This window comes from Mustela lutreola, chromosome 11 (genome assembly GCF_030435805.1).
Source record: "Mustela lutreola isolate mMusLut2 chromosome 11, mMusLut2.pri, whole genome shotgun sequence".
Classification (NCBI taxonomy): Eukaryota; Metazoa; Chordata; class Mammalia; order Carnivora; family Mustelidae; genus Mustela; species Mustela lutreola.
The window spans coordinates 63,574,820-63,590,497 of record NC_081300.1 but is presented as its reverse complement, the minus strand read 5'-3'; the positions used below and the strand labels follow the sequence as shown (position 1 = coordinate 63,590,497).

At 57.4% G+C, this 15,678-nt stretch overlaps 2 protein-coding genes across 6 annotated transcripts; one reads left to right on the top strand and one right to left on the bottom strand.

Moving 5' to 3' along the window:
* The first annotated feature begins 68 nt into the window (after window positions 1-68).
* P2RX6 (purinergic receptor P2X 6) lies at window positions 69-11,322 on the top strand. 5 transcript variants are annotated; one of them, XM_059139546.1, is made up of 12 exons: window positions 70-463; window positions 1,551-1,701; window positions 3,002-3,073; window positions 6,012-6,087; window positions 6,296-6,389; window positions 6,479-6,559; window positions 6,641-6,782; window positions 6,872-6,981; window positions 8,149-8,242; window positions 8,330-8,395; window positions 8,574-8,651; window positions 8,739-11,319. In XM_059139546.1, the coding sequence occupies exons 1-12, from the start codon at window positions 273-275 to the stop codon at window positions 8,820-8,822; spliced, it is 1,239 nt and encodes a 412-aa protein (XP_058995529.1). In that variant the 5' UTR covers window positions 70-272; the 3' UTR covers window positions 8,823-11,319. The 5 variants fall into 5 exon arrangements, with proteins under 5 accessions (XP_058995532.1, XP_058995529.1, XP_058995533.1 ...); XM_059139550.1 differs by lacking the exon at window positions 70-463 and adding an exon at window positions 523-791 and having other exon boundaries at window positions 8,739-11,315; XM_059139548.1 differs by lacking the exon at window positions 70-463 and adding an exon at window positions 523-869 and having other exon boundaries at window positions 8,739-11,315.
* A 79-nt stretch (window positions 11,323-11,401) lies between these two features.
* Window positions 11,402-15,450, bottom strand: SLC7A4 (solute carrier family 7 member 4). The gene is made up of 5 exons (XM_059139544.1): window positions 15,368-15,450; window positions 13,549-14,570; window positions 12,426-13,066; window positions 12,045-12,153; window positions 11,402-11,936 (listed from the first exon to the last, which is right to left on the bottom strand). The coding sequence occupies exons 2-5, from the start codon at window positions 14,528-14,530 to the stop codon at window positions 11,746-11,748; spliced, it is 1,923 nt and encodes a 640-aa protein (XP_058995527.1). The 5' UTR covers window positions 14,531-14,570; window positions 15,368-15,450; the 3' UTR covers window positions 11,402-11,745.
* Between the last annotated feature and the right edge of the window lie 228 nt (window positions 15,451-15,678).

Here is a 15,678-nt window from a genome sequence, read left to right as displayed (position 1 = left end):
CCCGATGTTGTTGGTTGCTACAGAAACCGCCGCTGGAGTGGGCCGACCTTTAGCCTACTCAGGTGGGGCAGATGAGAGCATGCGCCGGGGTTCCAGCATCGCCCTCACACTTTCCGCAGACTGAGGAATACGGCTGACCCCAAAACCTCTGCTTTTTGTCCCTACGGTCTGCGGGCGCGCTGCACAAGAGAGCCTCGGTCACCCTCCTCTCTGGAGCCAGAGTCACGCTCTCATTCTGGCTGCCAGTTCTCTCTCCTGCTCTAGCGTCGCCTATGCTGCTTCCTCCATTAGGACATTCCTCTCCAACTTTGCTTGTTGAACTTCAGAATCTCCAAGTGTCAGATCAGAGGTCACTTCTTCCTGAAGCTTTCCTTGAGTCGTCCTCTGGGTTCCTGCAGCCCCCGTGCTGCCCTCTCACAGTACATTTGACACTTGTCATCTCCTCCTCCCCTCCCCCAAAGAAGTGAGGCCAGAGGGTAGGGTTGCTGGGCGGGGCTTCTCCTTTCTGTGGGGCTCTGGGCCCCCTCAAAGGGAGGGAGTGGGAGGTCCTGGGCAGCTAGGGCTTGGGACTGAACCCAGGGCTGGGGGTGGAGGCTGGATCTTGTCCCCAGTGGAAGTGTCCCTTTAATAGCTTGCTGGCCTGGTCCGGGTAGGCTGCTGCCTGTACCTCCTTCAGCAGTGGCTGCAGCTGTTGTGCTGACTCATGTGCTCCAGCAGCCCGCAGGAGCTGGAAGCATGGGCTCCCCAGGGGCCATGGCGGGCTGGGGGCTTCTGGATTACAAAACGGAGAAGTATGTGATAACCAGGAATTGGCGGGTGGGCGCCCTGCAGAGGCTGCTGCAGCTTGGGGTCATGGCCTACGTGGTGGGGTAAGAGAAAGGCTCCTGGGCCACTCTTGACTGGGGGGATAATGACTGGGCCTGCTGGGCCGAGGGTTGACCGTTTGACTCTTCGGGGGCTGAGCTGGTGGTAGCAGAGGGGAGCAGGTTAGGACCGGAGGATCTTTTTCTGTCTAGAGACCAGGGGATACAAGGGCAAGCTGTGTGCTTGTGTCCTCCTGTGTGCCCACCTGCTTCCTTTCCTGGGCCTTGTTTCCAGGCCCATATTGATCTCTGGATCTCCATCTATACCCAGGAGGCCCCTGGTGGGCAGGAGATAGTCCTTGATGCTTGGGAGAGTTGTAGCACTAAGGTCCCTATAGGGACACCAATTTTAGCTGGGTCAAGGAAGTCTTTAAGGAGGAGTTGGGCCTAGCCAGGACAGGGGGAGGGAGTTGGTTGGTGAAGGAGCGGGTAGTGGGCATCTCTAAGCCCATGAGGGCCTGATAGGGGACACCCGTGAAAGGCACTGGCTCTCCAATCATGGTTGGAGCTTCTTGCCTGTGCAGGGTGTTTGGGTGGGAATGAGGCTGGAGGGGAGGCAGGGGCCCTAAGTGCTGGACTGGAGGCCCCGAGGGTATGTGAAGAGAAAGGCCGAAAGGGTGTGGCCCATGTGGCCACTGCTCCCCCTGTAACAGGGAAGGGCCACACTGCCTGTCACTTCTTCCTAAGGTGGGCTCTCCTCGCCAAAAAAGGATACCAGGAGCGAGATCTGGACCCGCAGATTTCCATCATCACCAAACTCAAAGGGGTTTCGGTGACCCAGATCAAGGAGCTGGGTAACCGGCTGTGGGACGTGGCGGACTTTGTGAAGCCACCACAGGTAGGTGCCTTGGTCCTGCTGCCAGGCAGTGACACTTCTGACACCACCCTTGCAGTGAGTGTGTGCATGAGGGACGTGTGATGCCTGAGCGGGGTGCCGGCACCTCATACGGCCAGGCTGTGGAAGGGCCTTACAGAGGAGTGGTACCTGGGTGGGGCTTTCCAGAGTGTGTAAGAGGTTTCCGGGTGGACCAGGAAATAGACCAGGAAGCCAGGCCGGAGAAACTTGCCTTTACAAAGGCTGCCCCTGGAAGACTGGAATATTTAGGAACTCAAGGCTGGAGCTTGAGGGTGGGGCAGGAGAAGCCCCTAGTGGGCAGGGGCTCAGGGTCTGGAGCTTCCTGAATGCTCCCCTCCCCGACCTGGGGCACTCCTGTCAGGTGCCCCTCCTGTCCCTTTCACGTAGCATTTCCAGCTCCTTCTCCGACCCAGATTGTCCAGAGCCTCGGTTTCTACCTTTATCCTGCCAATGCCAAAATTGTAGCCCCAGGGACCACCTCCCATGAGTGCAGCTGTCTCCTGGGTGAACACCCACCATGTCCAAAGAGCAATCATCTCCCTTTGCTGGTGTGGCTTCTTTTCATCCAGTGAGGCCCAGAGCTGGACCTGTGTTTCCCTTCTGTGCATTCTTTCTCCTAGCGGTGTTCACTGCTGCCTGGGTCATACCTGGATGAGGCCATGATCTTCTAGTGGGTCCCCCAGTGTACGCCACCCAGTAGCCAGCCTGAGCTTTCCTACGATATCAGTCAGAGCCTGCCAGCCCTTATTTCCACTCTTTCCATGGTGGTGGCCACTAAGTCCAGATCATGACCACTGTCATACCCACTACCTGCTTTCCTTCCTGGGTCACACATAGCACACACACATAGCACTTGGGTGTCAGCCACCTGTCGTTAGCCACCTGTCGTTAGCTCATCACCTGCTCCCCTGGTCCTTGACCACGTGTGCAATTGAAGGGGGCAACCTACCCCTAACGTGGGCAGGTCCCTTGCCCAGCTCAGCTCTGGATCTTCAGTACCTAGAAGCAGAAAGATCTTGGACAATTCTGGGTGAGAGAATGAGTATGAACATGAAAAATACACTCGTCTCAAAGTGGCAGCGCTGGGCTCTCAAAATGGCCAGAACACCCCCGCCCCCCAGCCTCTTATCACTGCTTCAACTGGCCTCCCTGGAGACACTTTCCTGGGGCAGAGTTGATGATGTGTTCGGGCCAGGACACTTTTCCCCAAGCTGAGGTGCCAATTCTGGTCTCTCCTTTTGGGGGAGGGAAGCAGGGGCCAACCCTGACGCTTGCTTTCTAGGGAGAGAACGTGTTCTTCTTGGTGACCAATTTTCTTGTGACGCCAGAACAAGTTCAGGACAGATGCCCAGAGGTAAGGCTGCCCAGGAGCTTCCCAGCAGTTCCCTAGTTCCTCTGCCAGCCCTGGGTCACCAGCCATGTCCCTCCTTCTTCCCACATAACTGAGGGTTCAGTACATGCTACCGTCTCTCAGGCACTGAGCTAACACCTTTTTCTGAATCATTCCACTTAATCTTCACAAATACCCTGCCTGGTAGGAATCACTGCAGTCCCATTTAAGATGAGAAGACAGGGTCTTAGCAAGGTAGACTCACATGCTCAAGGATGCTCAAGGCTGTCCAGTCTCTGGACCACTGAGCTGTCTTCTGGAGCCTTCCACCATAGCATTCTGTGAGATGTCCAGGCCTTTCCCAACCTGGTCCCACCACTGGGCACTCACCAACTTGTCAGTATAACACCCAGAACTGGGTACAAGGCTCAGGTGCGCTCTAATAGCAAGAGGCAAGCTTAGAAGAAGAAGATCACCTTCTCTTTCCTTTTTTTTTTTTTTTTTTTTGCAGGGTGGGGTAAGATTTGTTTATTTACGTTTAGAGAGAGAGCATGGAAATGTGTGAGTTGGGGTTGGGGCACGCTGATGCAGAGGGAGAGAAAGAATCCTGAAGCAGACTCCGGACTGAGCAAGGAGTCCCACTTGGGGCTCAGTTCTAGGACCCTGAGATCATGAAGTGAGCCAAAATCAAGAGCCTGCTGCTTCATCGACTGCTGCTAATCACCCGATTACCTCCTCTTTTCCATACACAGTCTCTATTAATGTGTCCCAAGTCAGCTTCCATTTCTGTGGGCAAACACAGCACACTCCTGGTGATGCTGAGGTCAGGGTCACTTATAGCCTCTAGCTATTTTTCACTACAGTTCTGGTCACACCAGAGTCTCTCACTCCCTATTCTTGTCTGTTTCTCATCCGAAATCACAGGTTTTCCACCTGAAATCTCACCTTCTCTCCTTGCCTAAGGATGTCCCACAGTTCCAGTGCCTGTCACAGAGCACACTTGCTCTTCTCTCCAGCAGTGGGTTTTTTTCCCCAAAATTTTTTTATTGGGATAAAATGCATGGAACACAAAATTTACCTTCTTACCCATTTTTTTAGTGTCTGGTTTCTAGCTATGGATTTTTTTCGAGTGGTTGGCACCCAGGACATAGCCCTGGAAGCCCAACTCCACGGTGACCCTTTTAAAAAATCACAATTAACATTTAATTACTTATGGGGCTGGAGAGTGACTGTGGGGTCACCTGTTCCCTGTGTCCTGGTTGTTGGTGGCGCCACAGATGCTGGGGGCATCACACGTCCCAGGTGGGCCCTGTCCGCAAAGGAGGTAAAGTGTGTGCACAAAGGATGTGCAAATGCCCAGGATATCCTTCCTTTTCTAAATGTTCAGAAGACATCTAATTAATATTCAGTGTGTAGGCTGTCCTGAAATTTTGCTGAAGCCATCCTTCTGTGCCCTCTGGAATCCGTGTGATTCCTCTTTGCTTTGTGTCCCAGCTTTGCAGCTTCCCATGAAACTTATGGGGCTGGGAAGAAATTCATCAGATTTGACAACACGGCTTCCTGAGATGGTCCAGCGTTCCTGCCAGCTCCTCTTGGGGGTCCTGGTCATCCGGTCCCTCCCACATGCACTGCTCTCCTTGGAGAGTAGAGCCTCTAGCAGACACCTGCTGAGCCTCAGGGAGGGTTGTGTGTGTGGCCATGGTGGGGGGAGGGCAGGCCCAATGCTGGGGATGCAAAACTCCACCCCTTGAACATGGAGCAGTTCCTACACAGGGAGCCCAGCCAAGGAGGCAGTTCCTGTGATGCAGGCAGAGGTTGTGGCTGGAGACCCAGGAAGGTGTGTCTGCCAGCCCAGGGCCTCAGGAAGCATTTCCTGCAGGACTGGAGATTCAAGTGCGCTCTTGAGCAAGTCTGAGCAGAGGGAGCTGTATGAGAGGAGGCACCTCTGGGGTCCCCTGCTGTGGAGTGGGGTTGGAGCCTAGATCTGGATTAAGGGGGCAAAGGGGTAGCCCAACATCTCAGGGGCCCTGTGAACTCTGCTGAGGAGCTGAACTTGATCATAGCAGCATGGAGGAGGCAGAGATGGTCTCTGCTGAATGAAGGGAGGCAGATGAGGCAGAGCCCAGGCCCTGTGGTGGTCATCATGGGGTCTAACTGGAGGAGCTGGTGGTCCAGCTGGAGTGGAGAAGAGGGCTGGACTCAGGACACAGGGAGCCCTACTCTGTTCTCTGCCCGCTTATCACAGTCCCAACTCCCCATGGTCCCACTGTCTCATTTGGCTTGGAGTCCCTGAGCCTTTCTTGCCGGCACCACGTTCCTCTGGCTACCTGAGCCCTGTGACCCCAAAGGTGGTGTTTATTGCTGGCCTGGCGTGGAATTGTGTCTATGAGAGTGTGCCTTCCTCTCCAGGGCTCTAGGGCCCCCAGAAAGCTTGCCACATCCCCCTTCTGACTGATCCCTAAAATATGGTGAGTGTGCAGGCACTAATGTCCCTGCTTTACAGAAGAACAAGCAGGGAAGGGACTAGTCTGTGGTCGTTCAGCAAGTGTGTGTGGTCCTACCTACTTCCCTACCCAGACCCTGCCAACCAGGGTCCTGCCCTTTGTTCCCCACACCCAGTGCCTCCACCCTGGCATGAACTTGCCCTTCCCGGAGTCCCTTCACCTTCCTTGTTCTGTCATCTGAGTTGGACCAGAGGGTCTGGGTCTCTGGCTAGGAGAGAACCATGAGGAAGGAAGGAGACTTGCTCCGCCTTGGAATATAGCACCTGCATCTCCACCTGGCTGGGTGGGGGGCTGCTCTTTTTATTTGTATCCCCCCCAGCTATCCTATGTGCCCCCCCCAACTCAGGCATCTCTATGGAGCTAAGGTGGAGAGGGCTGTGTCCCCACAGCCTGCAAGTCTGGGTCACAGAGGGGAGACACACCCCGGGCCCTTGGCAACTCTGCTTTCCCCATCTCAGCACCCCTCCGTCCCGCTGGCTAATTGTTTGGCTGATGAGGACTGTCCTGAAGGGGAGACGGGGATTCACAGCCATGGTAACGTGGGCCCTGTCTTCCAGTGCCTCCCCTGGGTGGGGGCTCCAGGGGCTGGGCTGGGACCCTGGGTGGCTCTTGAGGGCAGGCCTGGTGGTGTCTCTGCATCTCTCTTTTCTGTCAATGGCCCCCTGCCCCAGCCCATACCCCAACCCCGGTCCCCTGACCCCGTGGAAATTTGAGGGCCTGGAGTTTGTCTTGTGTTTTCAAGGCATAAAAACGGGCCAATGTGTGGAATTCAACGGGACCCACAGGACCTGTGAGATCCAGGGCTGGTGCCCCGTGGAGAGCAGCACTGTGCCTGTGTAAGTGTCCTGTTCCTACCCCCCCACCTCCAGGGCAGGGCCCCAGAACTGCAAAGTCTGCCCTGCATGAACTTCCCCTCCACCCACAGGAAGCCCCTACTGGTCCAGGCTGAGAACTTTACCCTATTCATCAAGAACACAGTCACCTTCAGCAAGTTCAACTTCTCCAAGTAAGCGTGGGTGGATCTTGCTGGCCCCAGAGCCTGCTAGTGTCCTACCTAACCTGAATCTCCCCCCATTCCCCTTCCCAGGTCCAATGCCTTGGTCACCTGGGATGACACTTACTTCAAGCGTTGCCGCTATGACTCACGCTACAGCCCCTACTGCCCTGTGTTCCGCATTGGGGACCTCGTGGCTGCGGCTGGAGGGGTCTTTGAGGACCTGGCATTGCTGGTGGGTCCATAAGGGGCAGGGCTCCAGAAGGGCTCGGGGAGAGGGTCCGGAGCCTCTGTGCTGGTGAAGCAGTGATGTGCCCTGTGCAGGGAGGTGCCGTGGGTGTCCGAATCCACTGGAATTGTGACCTGGATGCTGGGGGTTCTGACTGCCGGCCCCACTACTCCTTCCAGCTTCAGGAGAGGAGCTACAACTTCAGGTGCAGCCCCCACTGCCCTCCTGCTCCTAGGCCAGGTACCCCCTCATCTGTCCCACTGTGGCAGCCAGGACCCATCACACAGCGGCCCACCCCTCCGGGCACCCTGCTGTGTGTTCAAGGAGGGCCCCAGGGGCAGGAGGGGAGTTCTCAGCCCCAGGTCCCCAGAGCACAGGCTCTGGTCCAGCCTTTCTCCTGATCTAGTCCCGCCCTCTGTGACTCTTCACCCCCAGCCCCTCCCCCATGCCATCCCACCTCTATCTAGCATCTCCCTCCTCAGCACACAGGGGGGTTTCTTTTTTACTTTTGCCTTAGGTCTTATCTAAAAGTTCTCAAAAATCTATAGAAAAGTACAAAGACTAGTACTGTGAACACCCATACCTATCCACCCTTCATCTGGGTCCTCTAGAGGTTTTTTTTTGGGGGGGGGTGGGTTTTATTTTTTAACATCTTGCCACATTTGCTTTCTGTCTCCCTCTCTAGAGTGAGCTGGATATATTTATAGATAGATTTCAAAGGGAACTATTTGAAAGTGAGTGGCAGACATCTGACACTCTTCCTCTCGACACTGTCCTGAGAATGAGGACCTTCCCTATGTGACTGCTGTCCCATTGTCACACTCAAGAAATTTAACATTGGCAGAATAAATCTAATATTTAAATTTTCCTAACTGTGCCAGTAACGGTCCTTTATCTTTATTTTTCCAATCCCGGGTGGACTCAGGAACCTTGCGTTGCATTTATTGTTATGTCTTTGAGTCTCCTAAATAGACCTCCCCCATCCCGCCAGAATCCTCCTGCCACTTCCTGTCACCTGGTCATTGTCACAGATCTGCACCCAATAGCCACTGGGCCTGGAGATGATGCTCCTTGACACCCCTTCCACGCTTTAGACTCACACAGCCCAGGGCTTGCCTCCCTACCTGCCCTCACCCCCACTACCAGTGCCTGTGTAGGGACCCTTTGGTCCCCTCTGCCCCCTCAGCAGGCAAGGAGCTTCCAAGAGGCGGGTAGGTCCCAATTTGTCTTTCCCCTGTGCTCCCAGCCATGACACAGGGCTGAGACAGCCCCTTTATAGAGTCAATGGATGAGTAAGAAGGAGGCCCAGGAGGGCCCGGCCAGCCCAGGAGCGGCAGCAGAGCAAACCACCGACTTTCTTTCCTGCCCGCAGGACAGCCACCCACTGGTGGAAGGCCTCAGGTGGGGAGGCCCGGAGTCTGCTCAAGCTCTATGGGATCCGCTTTGACATCCTCGTCACCGGGCAGGTGGGAGGTGTTGGGTGAAGGCAATGGGGTGTGGGGGGGTGGGGGAGATAGTCATAGCCCCAGAGTCTCAGTCCAAGTCTGTCTCAGGCAGGGAAGTTCGGGCTCATCCCCACGACAATCACTCTGGGCACTGGAGCAGCTTGGCTGGGCGTGGTGAGTCTGGCCAATGTGGGCTCCCTCTGGCTACAGTGACTGTGAGCCCAGGCCTGCCAGGTGCACACCGAGCACCCCAACCTCCACTGTGCATGATGTTGTTTCTGGGGTGAGGGCTGGGGAGGCAGCCAAAGGGCAGGCTGAGGGCCAAGACACAGGTCTGGCCTGCCTCTCCCAGATCACCTTCTTCTGTGACCTGCTGCTGCTGTACGTGGATGGAGAAGCCCATTTCTACTGGAGTACCAAGTATGAGGAGGTGAGCTGTGAGCCTGTCCGGAGCCAGGGCTCTATATTGCTTTGCACAGTATTGACCAGAGCCCTATTCTAATGTTCTCATCTGCAGGCAAAGGCCCCGAAGGTCAGACGCAGCCCTGAGCAGACAGAGCCAGCTTCTACACCTCCGCACGTGGCTGCCCAGCTGTCTTAGAGGGGACCCAGTCTGGGAACCAGACACCAATACCAGAGTGGCCATGCCCAGGCTCCCCACCCCCCTGGCCCATTTCTGTGGCTGTTTGCTGCTCTTTGCAGGGTAGGGGCCCCATGTTGGGGACCTGATGGATATAGTCCCAGCAGGAGCAGGGTGGGGGTTGGGGAGAATTCCACCCTTCCACTCCCAGACAGACTGACCGTTCCCTGACTCCAGCTTCAGCAGGGAGCTGCCTGGGTCAGGGGGCACAGAAGCCAGTTTTGTATATAGACTCGCAGCAGAACAGGTGCTGCAGGGAAGGGGAGGCCCTGGGGCACCCACGTGGCAGGGCAGTGGGCCAGTGGGTATCCTGCTCTGTCTAGGTCTAGAGAATTCTCTCCCAGTCTCTGTCAGTGTTCCCAGTTCCCTGCTTACCAGCTGTCAGCACTGGCCCTCCCACTGGCTGTGGCCAACTCCAGCCCTCCTCCCTCTGCCAGCAACCCACCCTTATTGTAGGTAGAGTTCCCCCATCTCAGCTACCCTGCACTGGGATCTGTGTAACCCAGCTCTGAAGCAAGGTAGAAGGAAGCCTGGCAAGAGGAGTTATCTCCACTGCTCTGGTGTTTGGTCTCCTGGGACAGATTCCTACCCAACTCTGGGCCTTGACCATAGAATAAAGAGTGGGTCAGCAAATAATCCAACCCCTTGAGAACTCCAGGCAAGGGCAAGACACCCTTTGGTCTCACACCTGCCCAGTTTGTGAGCATCAGCCCATCTCTGGTGGTAGCCCTTGGGCTTTGGGGTTTGGGATAGGGAGGAGAGGGTAGAGGATCTGAGATGGTGGTCATTGGGTCCTTTGGAATCTTCTATAAGCTTCCTTATTACCCACCCACCCCCCAGTCCAACTCCTAGAACCCACACCCTGGAGCCATGGGGGTAGGAAAGCTGTACTCTGGAATTTATTGCTGCCCAAGGTCATATCTAAGAACCTATCCGGGCATCTGCTTGTCCCAGCCTGAGGCAACTGCATGCAGGAGACCTTGATCATAACCCCAGGCAGAACCCAGTGGCTAGAAGGAATGTCCCTAACAAAGGACACAAAAGCCCCCAGCAGTCTGCCTTGGTATCTTTCTGGGGTCTGAGTCTCTCCTGCTGGAGAATGTCCCCTGTCCCAGAGTCCCCTGTCCCACAGTCAGGAAGGGAGGGCTGCAGGAGCCAAACTCCCTGTGTTCCCAGGGCAGAGGCAGGAATTTGGGAGTACGAGGGGCTCCAGGTGTGCTGGTTGCTTGGTGGCAGAACAACGAAGACCAGCTGGGGAGGGCTGGGGCTCGGGCTCAGGCTGGGCTAGCATCTGGAATCATTTGGCTTCTGGAGCCTCAGCAAAGCCTCGGGGTCTCTGCTGCTTCTCAATCCAGAGAGCAGTATCCATGGGGAGGCAGGTTCAGGAGAGCCAAGGGGAAAAAACATGGTTCTGAGGCCTGGTTATTGGAGTGGGGTCCCATGTACCTGGTTGTCCTCAGGGGCCAAAAGAAAGCCGTCATAGCTGCAGAAAAAGTCAAGGAGTAAAGCCTGCTAAAGCCAGCAGCTTCCTGTGTTGTCCTTCAAAGCAGGATCGGGGACTTGGAAGCAACTCTGATAGACCTAGTTTGGCTTTAGGGAGATCACTGGGGGAAGGGGCATGGTGGGCCTGGGGACCCCCCAAGGACTGGGGCCTCACAGCCACCAGCTGGGCTTGGAGGTCCCTGGAGGCATGTATCCCATACATGGTGTACCATCCTGAGCCTTTATCGCAAAGCCCTTGAGGGACAGGGGAGAGAGGGAGGAGTGCCAGCTATGACAGACAGCTGTGGCCGGGGCCTGAGGCTGGAAGCAGCTGTTGCCTCCGTCTGCCTGTGGGTGCACACCGCCAAGGTAGCTGTGCAGGCCACGTAGGTACACACCTCAGAGGAGCCCTGGGCAGGCCTCGGGGACATGCTATGCTTTCTGGGAGCCTTGGGAACCCAGGAGGACCCTGGAACGCCCCTGCCCTTCCTCGACAACCTTTCTGGGGCCCAGACTTTGCTCTCTAATCTGCCTCCCCCAACCAAGGGACATATGGGGAGAGCCTGGGGTGGGGGGAGCCTGAATTTGCCCTTTTCATGGACCTTTCCTCTCTTGGTGTGTGTAGGGGTATATAGAGCTCCCCTCTGAGCTGGGCTGAGGGCACTAGCCCTCCCCTAGGACCCAGGCCAGGTGGTGTGTCTGATTCAGGGTAGTCCCAGAGCTGGTACCTCCCTCTTGCCAAACCTCGGCATCTTTGCTATGAATTGGAAACAAAAACCTGGTTCTTGGGCGGGGGGGCAGGAAAGCACTCAGCGCCACAAGGAATGAAACAGTGGACACAGGGCACCTGAGTGGCTCAGTGGGTTAAAGCCTCTGCCTTCAGCTTAGGTCATGATCTCAGGCTCCTGGGATCGAGCCCCGCATGGGGCTCTCTGCTCAGCAGGGAGCCTGCTTCCCTTCCTCTCTCTCTGCCTGCCTCTCTTGTGATCTCTGTCAAATAAATAAATAAAATCTTAAAAAAAGAAAAGAAAAGAAACAGTGGACACAGCAGCAGGGCATGTGGCTGGCCAGTAGGTTATTATTGTGGCTATCTGGGGCTGCGGGCCACCCCTCCCACAACCCCCCGCCACCCTCATCCACCCCACCTGCTCAGATAGCTAGACTTGCTCATGAACAGGAAGGCGCTCGACAAAATATTCACGCCACCAGCACTGGCCATGGCCCACTCCCCCAAACCCCAAACTAGGCACTTGGGATAAGGTCCCAAGGTCTCGAGGACCCCCTCAGCATGGACAGGCCTGCAAACCCGAGCTGGGTCTGAGACGAGGGACTCCCTGCCCCTCTGGGATCCTGAGGACATGGTGGAGGGGCAGAGCAAGCAAGGACAGGCCTCTCGCTTGATTCATGGACTGGTGGGCTGCTCCGTGGGGCTGGGCTCCTGGGCGGGCACCTGGCTGGAGGGCTGCACTGGCTGTACCACCTCCTCTAGGCTGGTGCTGGGGAACACCACGTAGCGTGTGGCAATCAGCTCTGGTGGCTCCCGCTGGTTCTCTTTGCTGTGCCAGATGCCATAGCCAAAATACACGGTGAGTCCTGCAGGAGTTGTGGGAGACTGAGGGGCAGGTCCCAGCCCTGCTTGTCCTCCTCACTTGCCTTCTCCCGGCAGCTCGCCCGCAGCCCCCATCCTGGCCCCCCACTCACCGATCAGCAGCCAGATGGAGAAGCGCAGCCAAGTCAAGTAGCTTAGCTTCAGCATGAGGCTAACGTTGAGGAGGATGCTCAGGGCTGGAGTCAAGGGCACCATGGGGATCTGAGGAGGCAAGAGTGGGGCTGGGCTGGGCTGGGCTGTAGGGAAGGTCTGCTGGCTCAGGGCCTGATTTCTCAGGAGTCCACAGAGCCTTTCTCCATCTCTGGACATCTGGGAAATAAGAGCCCCCCTTGTCATGCAGAAAGAGAGAGGAATGGGTGGATGGCCGCCCCAACCCCTGTGAACCCTGGTTCATCCTGGCATAGCAGAGGGGAGGAAGGGGCAAAAAGAGCTAGCTGGGCTGAGAGCCAGTGGCCGTTGGCTGGGGGAGGTACCTGGAAGGTGTCTTGGAGACGCTGTTGCTGGTGGGCCCCCAGGACGAGGAGGCTGAGCAGAAATGCGACAGAGCTGAGCAGGAGCAGCAGGATGTAGCCCCAGTATGGGAGGTGCAGGGCTGAGTCCCCGAAGACCAGGACACAGGCCAGGGTGATGGCTGAGGCCACCAGGATGCCGAGTGCCCAAGCCACAGCAGCTCCACGGCTGAACCTGTCTAGGAAGCCCAGGTAGGGCCTCAGGGCTGGCCGCAGCTGCCCGGGCTCAGGGGCTGAGGCCTGCTCAGTGCCCACCAGCTGTATGTGGTCTGAGAAAGAGTGGTACTCTTTGACCCTGGAGCCAGGGCTAGCTGGGCCTGGGGAACTGGCTGGAGGGGCCTTCTGGAAGCGTAGCATCAGAATGCTGGTGGCCACGAAAGAGTAGGCCAGCAGCGTGCCAATGGACAGGAACTGGACCAATGCCTCGAGGTCCAGCAGCAGCGCCAGTAAACTCATGAGGCCCCCAAATACAATGATGCCTGCCAAGGGCACCTGCGTCCGGGGGTGCACTCGGGCAAACACCTGGAAGAAGAGCCCGTCGACAGCCATGGCATAGACGATGCGTGGCAGGGAGAAGAGGCTGCTGAGCAGGACAGTGTTCATGGCTGTGGCAGAGAGTGGGTGAACTGGTCAGCATAGTGGACAGGCCCACCAGGGCCCCCGCTGGGAGCCAGGACAGGCATAACCCCTTGGGAACATGGGCATGAGTTTGTCTGGGATCTCAAAGTGAGCCTGAGTATATGTGGGGTGTTGGATTATTACCCTCTGCATCCCTCCAACCCCCTCCACCAGGAATGGGACACCCTAGTTTATACGACAGGCCCATCAGAGAATTTGATGAGCCTTGAGCCCTTTTCCCAGCAAAGGACCTAGAAGCACAGGCTCAGAAGTGCTATTTTAGGTATCATTGGGAGAAGGAACAGTGAGGAAGGCCCTTCCAACAAGCCTGGAGAGTCTAATGGTTAGCACCTTCTTGGACCTATTATGCAACTGGTAACAGACTCAGATGGAGAAGTGCTCCCCAGGATGCTTAGGGTGGGGGCCCCACTGCCCCGTTCACTCCCACTGTGCTGGAAAGGCCCCTTACCGCAGATGGAGCCAGCTGCCACGATGTAGCCAGCCCAGCTATAGCCCCGCCGGTAGAAGGCATCCGCTAGGGCGGAGTCAGGGTTCAGGCTGTGCCATGGCACCATGAGGGTGAGCACAGTGGAGACGAGGATGTAGGCGCTGGCGACCAGGCTGAGCGAGATGGAGATGGCTATCGGCACGGCTTGCTTCGGGTTCCTGGCCTCCTCGCTGGAGGCGGCAATGACATCAAAGCCCACGAAGGCGTAGAAGCAGGTGGCGGTGCCGGCCATGATGCCGGAGAAGCCAAAAGGCGCGAAGCCCCCCTCCTCGGCACTCCAGTTGTGCGGGCGGGCCAGGATGAAACCCAGGATGATGATAAAGATGATGAGGACCAGGCTGACCACAGAGAAGGCATGGTTGAGCCAGGAGGAAACTCGGGCTCCGCAGGAGATGAAAGTAGAGGCCAAAAGGATGATGCCAGCAGCCAGGAAGTCTGGGTAGTGGGCTAGCAGGGGCACCTGCCAGGTTCCAATGTGGGCCTGGGTGAAGTTGTGGATGCGGTGGTTGAACATAGAGTCCAAGTAGCCACTCCAGGCACGGGCCACGGCTGCACCACCAATGAGGTACTCCAGGAGCACATTCCAGCCGATGAGGAAGGCCCACAGCTCACCCATGGACACGTAGGTGAACAGGTAGGCAGAGCCTGTGCGGGGCAACCGGGCCCCAAACTCCGCATAGCACAGCGCAGACAGCAGGGAAGCCACAGCGGCCACCGCAAAGGACAAGAGCACCGCAGGGCCGGCCATCTCCTTTGCCACAGTGCCTGTGAGCACATAGAGGCCCGAGCCCACCATGCCACCCACGCCCAGCAGGGTCAGGTCCAGCGTGGACAGACAGCGCCGCAGGGATGTCTCCATGGTTGACTCCTCCAGCGGCTTCAGCCGGTTCAGTTTCTGGCAGAAGCGCGCCAGGCTGGCAGCGCTGGGCAGCCCCCTGACCATGATGGGCAGCTGAGAGGAGCACCAGGCCGGCTGCCTGCACCTACCAGGGCCAGAGGGGAATGACAGGTTGCCTAACCAGGTACAAACCAGACTTCAGCCTGCTCTGTTCATCCCCCTGGGGACCCGAGAGCCTGCATAGCTAGTTTGCCTGGGGGCTGGGATCAGTCAGGAGTGGACAGAAGGTCACACAGGGAAGAATGGAGATCCTGTTGGCTTCTGGGCAGGTGAGGGAACCTTGTGCTGCTGGACCTGGGTGCTTTAGTGGGGTGGGAGGATTCTGAGGGTGAAAAGGGTGTAGCTCTAGGAAGTGCAGTTGGGAAAGACTCCTTGGTCTGGTATCAGAGAGCAGGGAGGAAACCCCAGGCTTCCCAGGAGCTGGGCAGGGCCACCAGGACCCGGAACAGGAGGTGGCCTCCTGGGCTCAGACAGTGGCACTCACCACCGCGCGCGCGCGCGCGCGCGCGCGCGCGTACACACACGCACACACACACCCCACCACCACCACCACCACCCCGAGGGACTTGATTATCTGCATACCCAGCGGCCAGGAGGCGGGGCGCTCTTGGCCGAGCACCCCGAAGCCAAAGCTCCATTCCCTACCCCCGCCCCAACGGGCCACCAAGAGGGACTTGGTTATCTGCGTACGGAGCGGCCAGGAGGCGGGGCGCTCTTGGCCGAACACCCCGAAGCCAAAGCTCCATTCCCTGCCCCCGCCCCAAGAGGCCACCGCCGCCCGCTGCCACCGCCACCGCCTGCGGAGCCAGTTCCACCCGGGAATCCGAGCCTTTGCCTCCTCTCAGGCTCGAGCACGTCCCTGCAGAAGTCACTGAGACTCACCTGCTGTCACTGCTGCCGCTGCTCTGCACGCTGTGCCTGCCTTGCCTGGCTGACGCCGTCTGCTCGCAGAGCCCGCCCCCACCCCTCCTGCGCCAGATCCAGCACGAGGCCCCACCCACCTCGCCGTTCGCTTAAGCACCCACATAGCCCACCTTACCCATACCTCACGTGATGGAGACCCTAAGTCACCAGATCTACGGAAGTCCTGTTACTGTGTCTGGTTCACAGATGGGGAAGCCCAGGCCACCAGGTAAGTGGCTAATTCAGATCACCCCTGGGGTGGCCCTGGGAGGCAGGCATATGGACCCAGT

Bases quoted from the DNA above. Each gene is read 5' to 3' on its own strand.
- P2RX6 (XM_059139546.1), top strand. From the start codon at position 273: ATGCTGCTTCCTCCATTAGGACATTCCTCTCCAACTTTGCTTGTTGAA. The intron at 3,074-6,011 runs GTAAGGCTGCCC...TCCCCATCTCAG, and splicing joins TTCAGGACAGATGCCCAGAG to CACCCCTCCGTCCCGCTGGC. The intron at 6,390-6,478 runs GTAAGTGTCCTG...CTCCACCCACAG, and splicing joins GAGAGCAGCACTGTGCCTGT to GAAGCCCCTACTGGTCCAGG.
- SLC7A4 (XM_059139544.1), bottom strand. From the start codon at position 14,530: ATGGTCAGGGGGCTGCCCAGCGCTGCCAGCCTGGCGCGCTTCTGCCAG. The intron at 12,154-12,425 runs GTACCTCCCCCA...TTGCCTCCTCAG, and splicing joins GTCTCCAAGACACCTTCCAG to ATCCCCATGGTGCCCTTGAC. The intron at 11,937-12,044 runs GTGAGTGGGGGG...CAACTCCTGCAG, and splicing joins CTCCATCTGGCTGCTGATCG to GACTCACCGTGTATTTTGGC.